General features: G+C 35.4%; 1 protein-coding gene across 8 annotated transcripts in view; it reads right to left on the minus strand.

Moving 5' to 3' along the window:
• Positions 1–663: 663 nt before the first annotated feature.
• Ralyl (RALY RNA binding protein like) overlaps positions 664–11,705 on the minus strand; it is a 682,097-nt gene continuing 671,055 nt past the window's right edge. For all 8 annotated transcript variants that reach the window (XM_028765821.1, XM_028765793.1, XM_028765807.1 and 5 more), the window contains one exon: positions 664–1,897. In XM_028765821.1, coding sequence (XP_028621654.1) covers positions 1,875–1,897 — 23 coding nt within the window. In that variant the 3' untranslated portion in view covers positions 664–1,874. The remainder of the gene's footprint in view (positions 1,898–11,705) is intronic.

An 11,705-nucleotide genomic window follows, 5' to 3' on the forward strand; every position in this document is an offset into this window, starting at 1 on the left:
TAATCTAAAGGTTTACAAAGGGAGAGGAATAGGGAAAGAGCAAAATCTGTCTGCAATTCTTGGGTCTGCTAGAGAGCCTTTAATCTGGATCTCAGCTTTTTTTGATCAAATTTCTAAAAAACAAACAAACAACTCCCCTCATATAAGAAGGTATAAAAGAGATGTAGCCAGAGGTAGAATTCTTGCCTATTATGCATGAAACATTGTATTTGAATATTAGCACTTTACCAAGTAAGGAAACAAACAATAATATACATATGTGTGTACACAAACACATAACATGTAAGAAAAGTAAAATAGCGTATTTGTTTTCTTTAATATTAAATTTGACTAATAATTATTCTCCCAAAATTTTAGTTGGATATGTTGGTGTTTGACACAAGTGTATTTTTCATTTAATTATGTATAGAATACAAAGAATTAGTATGAAAGAAACCATTTTGCAGGCATTAGAAAGGAACTTAGCAAAAAACATATTGAGGTAATTCTGGTTATCTCCAGTTTCTGTGTGAAAACACATGCTTTGATATAATGAAACAGTTTAGGTAACAAAACTAATTTGGATGGAGGTTATCATAAACTCTTTAATAAAGACCTTGAAAATATCTAGCAACAAACTTATGATCTGATGAAAAACCCTAGATCTCATGATGACATAGATAAATTTATATCTAGAAATATTCTTTTACCATTCAATACTCAGTAGAGCAATACACATTCTCAAAATGTGATTTGGATGGTGACTTTTGCCAAGGATGTAGGGCCATCTGATTTTCTTTTGTACAGGAAGTTAATGTATGTTCAAACAGAGTCATGCCATGAAGGGTATGGAGAATATACCCAGAACATATTTCAGTGTAGTTACACTGCTTTTATTATTGGACTTGTTTTTAATCACATCGTGGAGATGCAAAATGTTTACATTGAATATTAAAACAAGCACAACCCAAAGAAAAACCACACACCAGCTTTGTTTTAAAAGAACCAGTATTTATTAAGAAATTATGTGCTGAATGTGCCTATAGCCTGTGGGGATGGTCTCTCCCATTTCCACTGCACAAGACAATAGCGAAAAGTATTTGGAAAACACAATGCTTGGGAATGGAGGGTCCTGAGGACTAGGAGATAAGATGGAGGGGGTGTGCACTAACTGAAACTTTTGGATCCAAAGACAAGACAATCTTTTTCTTATCAATCTACTTCTCATCTGTGAGTATGGAAAACTGTCTACAGAAGCTCAGTCAGACTCAGAAAATAGGTGATGATTGGATAATTTCAGCTCACTAGAGCCAAGCATGCTCACAGGTCAAACCAAAGTCCTTAAACCCTTGCATCACTTCTGAAACAACTGCATTCTTTATTAATAAAAATGGTGCTTATAGAGGGCAGAAATATAGCTTTTCAAATAGATTTCCGCATGGTCTAAGGTACTTTAAACTATAAATTGAAATTAAATTATAAAAACTAGCATACAATGTATATTTTCCCTATGACATTGTTGGAATCAAGCTTTAAGTGTAAGATTGCAATACCACATGACTATGTGATCAACAATGACACATGCTAATCATAAAAATAGCTTTTACAAATATACATTTGTATACAATGTCTCTCTCATTAACATCCTTCTAAGACTTAAAAAACATAATAAGCAAGAGTGAAAACACATTTACAATGTAAACCATAAAACAACAATTATACAGTTCGGAACACAGAAGAAATGATGGTTCTGAAAGTGAACAACACTGTCCATATGACAGAGGATTTTATATAAACTGAACTGGAGATGTTGCTGTCGATTATGAAACCATCTTTCTCATTTTTTCAGCATGTCACAGTTTCTCTTTTCTTCTTTTGCCTTATTGTACACTACTTCATATCACTTTATCTGTAGAAACTGAGAAAAAAAATATTTTAAAAAATGCAGGACTTTATGTTTCACTGTTATTTAGCATGTATTGATACAATTATATCTGAGAAGTAAATAAAGATTAAAGAAATAACTATAACTGTAGGATATATTAACATATGTAACATATTAATATATATATAATTAGTATAATTATATATAATTAACATATATATGTTAATTCTTTGGGAATTGTATGCATGAATTCCATGTAGTTTGACCATATTTATTCACCCCCTACTCCTTTTGTCACTTCTTTCAGGCCTACCCCCTAGCCCTATCCAGCTTCATGTTTCTCTCTTGTAAAATATATCAATCTAATTTGTTCTATCCGTACACTGATGAGTATGGAACAACTCCCCAAAGCATCTAAGAAACAAACTATGAGAATATCCATGTCAAGAAACACTGATTAGAGGAGATCTATAATTCTTCATTGGACCTACATTTGGAAATGTGCATTTCATCAAAACCTTGCACATGTGTGATGCTGATTTATACTTTGTAATAAATGCTTTTAAAGACTAGTGTACTGGGATGCTATTAATAAATCAGCCATGTGTAGAACTTTATACAAAATAAAACAAATCATGTGGAACCTCAGATATGGCACAATTAGAAAGAAGTGTTATAAAATTTATGATATATTATGTTAATCAATGGCTCATCCTAAAGATAGATTTGGGATCTGTGTTTCTAATTACATACTTAAAAATAAATGCTGCTTTGAAGTTATTTGAAGGTGTTTACTAAAGCAGTTGTGTATAAACTGAAATTGTAAGATTATTTAAAAATTAATCAGGTCAATATTGCTTTCTTTAATTTTAAAATGTTGAATTAATAACTGATATGAAATGTTTTCTTTTTTCTTTAATTGCTTCATTTATTTGTTTTTATTAATCATGTTATTAATTTACATTTCAAATGATATGCCCCTTCCCAGTAACCCCCCCACAAGCCCACTCATCTTATTCCACCTCCCCCTTCCCCTTTGCTTCAGTGAAGGTGCTCCTCTACCCATTCACCCACTCCCCTGTCACCTTTCTAGCATCCCCCTCTATACTGGGGCTCCCACCAACCAAAGAATATACATGGAGGGACCCATGGCTCCAGCTATATACACGTAGCAGAGGATGGCCTTATCTGGCATCAATGAGAGGGGATTCCCTTGTTCCTGTGGAGGCTTGATGTCCTAGTGCAGGGAAATGCTAAAGTTTTGAGGTGCAAGTTTTGAGGGTAAGTGGGTGGTGGAGCACACTCATAGAGGCAGGGGGGAGGGGGAATGGGCTTGAGGGTTTGCAGAGGGGAAACAGGGAAGGAGATATCATTTTTAATGTAAATGAATAAAATAATTAATAAAAACTAAAATAAAGGCAAATAGAGACTTGAAAAATATGCAAACTAGTCACAATTTTATGTCATTTGAAAATAATTGTGCTTAATGTGCCAATAAAAATGTGGTTTTCTTTAAACTGTTGAAGTGTTCCAAAAGTGTGCTTCATATGCTGAAAACTCATTTTAAAATAAATCATAAATTGTACCAATTTTTCAATTTAGTCAGAAGGAACAAACCAAATACAATCAAAAAAATTAGACTTACTGTTCTCCTACAAATTTTAAAAGTCTTGGACTCAGATGAAAAAATAATATATATTTGAACAACCAAAACCATGAAATTAAGCAGAAGACTAAGTGTTGCAATTGGTGATGCTGACACCCTTAGCTGGGTTTAGAGGCCAGACTCTTGTACACAGTCACTTTTGAAGTGATCTCAATGGACCTGAGCAGTAGTTTCTCATCTTACTTATCCTGTATGCCAGTGACTACCCACAGAGAAGTAATGCCAGCCGCATGAGATGCCATCTTCCTTAGTAAATGCACATTTTTAATTCCATAAATTTCAACTATATATAAAATATTTATTACACTATAATTCATACTGTTAATGTTTTCACATTAAGAAAAAAAATCTGTGAAAATTTGTTCCCTTAATACTTAGTGTAGTGTAAGAGTCTTGTGAATGTATTATTTAGAATATACACCAAAAAAACTGATTGTTTCACAAGGTTTCAGATTTTTTTTTTCTTTAGTGAAATCTTACTATGGAAACTATATTGGAACTCTAAGAAAGCTAGGCTATACTGAAATGTTTAATACATTAGGTTAAAGAACTATTTTTTAAAAAAAGATTATTTGTCAAAACAGACAAAATGCCTGTAAATAAAATATGAAATATATTACATTACAAACCACATTTACAAGTTTTGAATGCCCAAACAGTTAATGACTCTTACAAGTGACTTGTGAAGTTTTATTCATTAACACATATTGTCATCAAAAAAATGCCTTACAATTTTTATTTTTCAACTTCAGTTAATCTTACTTAACTTAAATTTAACAAGTTTAAATAAAATTTAACCTGCATAAAAATACCAACTCAAGAAGATGACACAAATGTGTTTTGGTACTGCCTTTTTTTTTACTTGCCTTTTCTTTCCTCCTGTTATTTCTCCTTAGTCAGCCTCTACTACATATTTGTTAAACATAGCTTTAAAAACTTATAGCATTATTCAATTGCATTCACATACTTCTTGAAGGTGAGCCAGTGTGTAGGAAGAATTGATTTGACTATAAAGCACAGTATTTTGAATTCATGTTTCAAAATCATACACTATTGTAAGTGTGGCATAAAGGATGTTGTGTATATAATATCTAAGTACATATCAAAATAATCAGTTACCTCTGAGAAAAAGAGTACCTACGCAATAAAATTAACCTATAGATGAATGGCACTGTGTGAAAATCAGCCATCAGTATTAGATTATTCTAATAATAATCAGATTATTTCAATTATCTGATTGGTAACATCAGCATGCAGGAGAGCGCTAAGGCAGCTAAAACGATGGTAATCGCAGCCTTTCCCCAGAGCATGTATTAATCATTTCGTTATTATGAATAGAAAATGCTGAAATTGCTGCTGCAGCTGTGTTTATAAAGTTTGCAGCCATTGTATTTATCCAGGTTAGTTCTGATATGACATTGAGTAAGAATATCCACATACTGTCCTGCACATTTAAGAAATAATGGCAACTCTGGTAATTATCTACATTATTAAAAAGAAAAACACCAAGCTGTAGACTTTGTTCATTTTCTCTTATCTTTCGTACACTTTTCTTTATTTCCTCTTTTGTTCTTTAATTATAAACAATTTTATACAATGCTGATTTTAGGAGGAAGAAAAGAGGGCTTAAAAATAATTGATTAAAATCTTTTTTTCTATAAAGTTATAAAGCCTACCTTTAGTATAAAAGAAAAGCTTCAATAATTCTAAGTAATGTTGCGCTTTTATTACCCATATGGAAACACGACTTGAATATAAATTTTCTTATCATCAAGCAATGGAAAATATATTCACAAGGATTTTTAATGTGAAAAAATGGTTGCCTGTTGGCTTCTAGTCCTGGGAAAAGGGAAGAAGCTGTGACATTCTAGATGCTTTGAGACAGTCATTTGCGGAATTGGTCTGTTTAGTATAGAGTAAAACTAATTGTGCTCTCTTGAATAGTGAGTAATTTATCTGCTTGCTGTATGGAAGCTTGGATGGTTTTAAAACAAATTCACTTGATGACGAATGTTTTATCAACTCCCATTTCCTCTTATTTCTGAAAACCCACATAGGGAGTCACTCAAATGGAACTGGATTCTTTTACTTCTATCTGACAAAGACAAAGAAGACAGCATAAATTACAGGGCAAGCTTATTTACTTTTAAACCCCGTTATTGATATAAGTGAAATTAAAAAGGTACAGTAAATTGTGGAACAAATACACATTGTTTACTGTGGCTTTACCATAAAGTAAATAATACTTTAAAAGAGGTTTTATGAAGAAAATGTTTAGCAGAAATGTTTATGCTTCTAAATTGGGGTGTGTAACTGATAAGAAATCAAAAATATTTGATATTTGATATTGTCTGTGTAGTATTCTCAAAAGCAAAATGGTGAAGAAATTTATATAATACTATTCACATACATAACCATAATAAATACCTTATCAACACTTCACATGTCTCTAGAAATTACATAGACATTCACTTTTACGGATAACAGGATTACATTGATTCTTAATATAACTTTCATTACATATGAGATAAAATTATTTTATGTTTCTAATAACAGATTCTCACAATCTCTTTTTATTATTAGTCAAACATATCAATAAACTCTTGAAACCAAAATATATTTTACTTTTAGACCCAAAAATCAGCTCATGTAATTGAATGGAAACCAAATTGGCAAATAATACTCATGAACTGTCAAAAATGAAGGCACATGGGGTATCATACAGTATGAATAGGATAGCTTCCTTAGTTGGTGACCACTGAGTTTGTTGGAAGATACAGCAGGCAATATTGGCAAAACATAAGCAGTGGAAGCAAATTAGCAATGTGAAAGTGACCTGGGTATATGCCCAAAATATGCTCCACCATCACACAAAGAATCTTGCTCGACTATGTTCGTAGAAGCTTGATTCATAATAGCAAAACCTGGAAATAAACTAGATGTTCCTCAAATGAAGAATGGAAAAAGAAAATGTGGTACATCTACACAATGTAATACCATTCAACTATTAAATACAAAGACATCACAAATTTTACAGTCAAATAGTAGATAATGATATCAGAGTGAGAAAACCCAGTCCCATAAGGACATGTATGGTATATACTCACTTATAAGCAGATATTAGCCATAAAATGCAGGATACCCATACTTCATTCCACTGACCCAAAGAAGCGAAATAAGAAGGAAGGCACAAGCAAGAATACTTGAATCTGACTTAAAAGGGGGAATAAAATAATCATAAGAAGCAGATGGAGGGAGTGAACTGGGTGAAAGAGTGGAGGGACAGGAAGGATGGCCAGATAGTCATGAGAATGAATGGAAATCTGCAACTGACTGGGGTGGGCAGTTAGGGGGCATCTCCAGAAATGGAGACCTGGGATAAGGGAGGGGAGGTGCCCAAGAATCAGTGAAGATGTCCTTACCTGTGACTCACAGCATTGAGGATATGGAACCTGAAGAGGCCACCTCTTTTAGCCAGGCAGGAACCCACAGTGGAGCAATAGGGTCACCAACCCACCCACAAAACTTTGGATCTAGAATTTATCCTATCTACAAGAAACACAGGGACAGGAGATGGAATAGAGACTGAGTGAACTGTCAACCAATAACCAGCCCAACTTGAGACCCATCCCATGGGCAAACACCAATCCCTGACACTATTAATGATATTCTGTTATCAGGAGTCTACATGAAGACAGAAGTCTACCATGGCTGTCCTCTGAGAGGTTCCACCCAGCAGCTGACTCTGACAGATACAGACACCCACAACCAAACACTGGTTGGAGCTTGAGGACTCTTATGGAAGAATAGGAAGAAGGATTGTAGCCCCCGAAGGGATAGGAACTCCACAGTAAGATCAACAGAGTTGATTTACCTGGACCCCTGGGGCTCACAATGACTGGACCATCAACCTAAGAACATACACGAGCTGTACCTTGGTCTCCCCACACATATGTAGCAGATGTGTAGCTTGGCCTTCATATGGGCTCTGAACACGTGGAGCCAGGGCTATCCCAAAGCTGTTGCTTATATGGGATATGTTCTTCTAGCTGGGCTGCCTTGTCTGGCTTCAGTGTGAGAGGATGCACCCAGCCTCACAGATACTGGATGTATCAGGGTGGAGGGATATACCCCAGGGAGTGGAGCACCCTCTCAGAGGAGAAAGGGAGGAAGGATGGGGGAAGAATTGTGGGAAAGGGTGATAGGGATGGGGCAGTGAGCAGTATGTAAAGTGTATAAGTAAAATCATAATAATTAAAAAATCACAACTGAAAACTTATTATCATAATGCTTCTATGAACTCATACATATGAAAAATACATTGGCTTTTTATGTAATTTTGTTGTTTATTGTTTACAAAATTCATTTAACATGTTTTATTTATATGCTTGATGTTATGGCATAGGCTCATATCTTATCACTTTATTGAAGAAAAAAGTGGCAGAAATTGGGGCAAAGAGAGAGGGAGAGCTTGAAATTAAACTGTTATTCATTACTGATTCAAGAACCCATTTTACTCATGGGACTAAAAAAATAACATGTTTTTGAGGACTTTGAAAACTGTCCTTAATTCACCAGTTTCATTTTAGATGTCTTAAGTCTTTTAAGAATAGAGCCATAATTTTTCCATGAATATTTTGTCACTCTTATGTTTGAAAGAGAGTGTGTGGTTGATACAGTAGAGGAAATATCACCGCCAATCATGGAAGATGTATACATATCATGTCTAATACAGACTTCCCTGTTATATCTTACCTACTAAGATACCTCAAATTACAGTTCTAAATGCTACTACATACATCATCAGTCCAAGAGTATTTAACCATAGCCAACTCTGTTTTAAATCCATGTTCTCCAAGAAAACTGTCTAAATCTATGTCTCAACATTTACCAATTTGAAGAGAATATTTAGGTCAGAAACCTGGCAGGTTTAGTTATCAGTCTGATAGAAAAAATCAGGAACAGACCTTTGGATATGTATCCCACCCAGTGCTAGTTTTCACTACTGTGAACATTTCTCTGAGTAAAATCCACTTAATGTAATGAAGATTTATCAGCATTGATGTTTCAGTTTCTGGGGACTTCGAAAATGGTTGATTGGCCTTTGTAAACCTATCATTGCATTTTAGTTTGCAGTAAGGCTGCAATATTGCAGGATAATAGCATAGTGGAGGACAGTCACTCAATACATGGCACTTGAGAAGCAGAGATTAAGACAGATGGGGACAGATTATGTCATTTAAAACATGCCCTAGTGAATGACTACTCTAAGAATGTCCCATCTCCTCATTGGTCATTCAACTACAAACCTATGAATACATTTACCATTTGTTGAGGTGTGCAATCCAATTACTTTTTACAGTCACCAATGGCTGGGAATTAAGCGTTCAGTACACTAGACTTTTAGAGACACACATCTTATTAGAATTCTAACACAATTGATTATCAAACAGCTAATTGTCATTAGTCTGAGATATTGATACATAAAGTCTTTGAGTCTGTAAGATTAGTCTCAGAATCTGGACTGTGGAGGAAATTAATAAATCTGTAGATCTGCCTGTTTGCTTTCAGATCTTATCTAGATTTAGGAATATTTGCTTTTGAATTTCCAAGTTTAATAAGAAAATATTTATAAACATGCAAATGCAAATGGGGTTTACTGAAACTGAACAGAAATCGTGAGAATTATATAACTTTCTTTTTATATATATAGATAAATGAAATATTAATGTCTGAAAATTTTGAAGGACATATCCAAGAAGTTGCTAGAGGTCCTGGATAGAGTTAACAGCCTGATTGCCCTCAGAATTCTTAGCATTTCTTTTGCTCATTAAATCTATTGAGAATCAAAGTTATTAAGTGATCTTGTTAAACTTAGATTGATAGGTTCTGATTTACCTGTTCCAGGACAAAGCCCAGGACTGAGTTTCCTCAATTTTTGTTAACTTTATCTTGAGACTAGCTTCTTGAGACTAGCTTCATTTCATTGTTGAGAGACAGTGCTTTGAGGGTCTTTGGAATCCTACACACCTGCTGAGTTTGCTGTCACCCATTCTGACTGTTCTTTCCCCAAGACCATGTCTTGAAATTAGTCATTTAACTGACAGTCTTAAAAAATTAGGTACCATATCTCAGGAAGGCAACATCTATTTCTGAAATATACATCACCTCTCCTGAGACTGCTTACAACATGCTAAATGGCTGGATACCCTAATCTCACATTCTGTCTGTGAAATGTGCCATACAGCATGAAGAATCCACTTAGTCTTCATTTTGAATGTTGTCCTTGACTTGGAACTCAAAAAGTGAGAGCAACCGTCATATCAAAAGTAATGATGTTTTCTATTTTCTACCCCAAGAGTCTCTTGACAACTAATAGTATCCATTTGGTTTTTGCTGGTCATGTAGCTTTGGAGGGGACCCTGCTTCCTTGAAGAAAGACCAAATGGATTAACTATAAATGCTGAAAAAAAGTTAGTTCCCATGAGACACTTAAGTGCACTGATTCTGGATAAAATACAGTTCATGATTCTAGATCACATCTGTTCCAATCATTAGAACAATTCTAATGATCTCAAGAGGGTTAAATCAAGGGCAGGGCTTAGACCCTGGGCTTCTCGGGGCTTTGGCTAAGACTGCCTTACTTTGTTCTCTATACATATCTGAATTGTCTTAAATTTGAGAATGACACAGTCATGACTTTTATGTGTACAATATGGAAGGTTGTGAAATGTTTGACATGTTTTTGGCTATGTTTGAGTGTATCTCTGAGTTTTGGGTATTGGGTCACTGTGCTCAGAATGCTTTGTGAGCTTGTAAATCTTTAGCTAGTGAATCAGTGAGTCAGTGCGTCCTGAGGATCATTACCTGGAGGGGTTTGTGGTAGTTTTCATGGGAGCCTGAGATACCTCTTTCAAGAGTACTGTCACATGAAGAACAAGCATACCTCTTCCACAATTGCTGTGTCTGAATGTCTCACAATGTGCTCTCTGAATAATGCAAAAGACCATATCTCTCCAATGACAATTGTCACAAGGCTTTTGGCATATTTAGGGCACTGAGGATCTGAGGCCATGCCCTAGAACCTTCAGAACTATGAGCTATATTTCATTAAAATGTTATTGAGTACTGGGCATTCCTTAATATAGTTGGTAAAACAATAATATGCTATATAAATATATTCAAATTTGTTGTAAATTAAAACCAATGAAGCATATTTTGGCCAATCATTATTCTTTGATCCTGGTATCAAAAAGTCTTGTATACTTTAGACCCAAGTCAGAGAGTTCCCTTCTTTTCAGTTATGGGTAGAAAAGAAAAAGGAGGGGGAGGTCTAGTGGGCACAGGTGATTTATGTGAGCATATGTGTAGGAAGCGGGTGTGGTGGCCATTCCAAAATGGCTCCTGAGGCTAACACCTGATTTCCTCATACACCCCTGAAGAAGCCACGCCCACAGGCAATATTGTGCAGGCTCACTGCTATGCATAATCAGGCCATCTGCTACGTAGGGCAACGTCAGATCTTGCCATACCCACTGTCCTATCACATGCACCGATGTGGCAGGCTCTGATTGGAGAAGGCAGAGGGATGTAAGGGCGGTGGAGGAGAGGCTCCGGGGCTTTTTGAAGAATGTAAGGGTTCCTGAATAAATTGCGTTGGGAAGAAGAACTCCATGTGCCGTTGTTTTCTGTCTGCTGGTCGTATCGGGGAGTAACACATATGAGACTAGATGAATAGAAGAAGGGATATAGGAAAAGTATGAAACCTAACCAAAACCTCCATCCTGGACTTCATTGATGTGCAGCCATTTTGCTAGTAATGTGGGGTTTGTGTGTGTGTGTGTGTGTGTGTGTGTGCGTGTGTGTGTACCTGCTTGTTGTAAGCTAATTAAAAAGCACTTTTTGGCAGGAATCTGACATTGGCCAAGGGTATAGAAATGGACTTCAGGCAGGAATCTGCCATTGGTCCATGACAAGGAAGTAAGTTCAGGCAGGAATCTAATTTTAGGCTAAAACAGGGAAGTAATTTCAGTCAGGAATCTAAATCTTAGGCTACAACAAAGAAGTAGACTTCAGGTATGAATATGACTGTGGACTAGGTCTGGGAAGTAGGCTTAGATATTTTGGTTGTAGAGTGAAAATTATAGATACTGGGTATATAGAATCCTTTTTTAG

This window comes from Grammomys surdaster, unplaced genomic scaffold (genome assembly GCF_004785775.1).
Source record: "Grammomys surdaster isolate TR1022 unplaced genomic scaffold, NIH_TR_1.0 63, whole genome shotgun sequence".
NCBI classification, from domain to species: Eukaryota; Metazoa; Chordata; class Mammalia; order Rodentia; family Muridae; genus Grammomys; species Grammomys surdaster.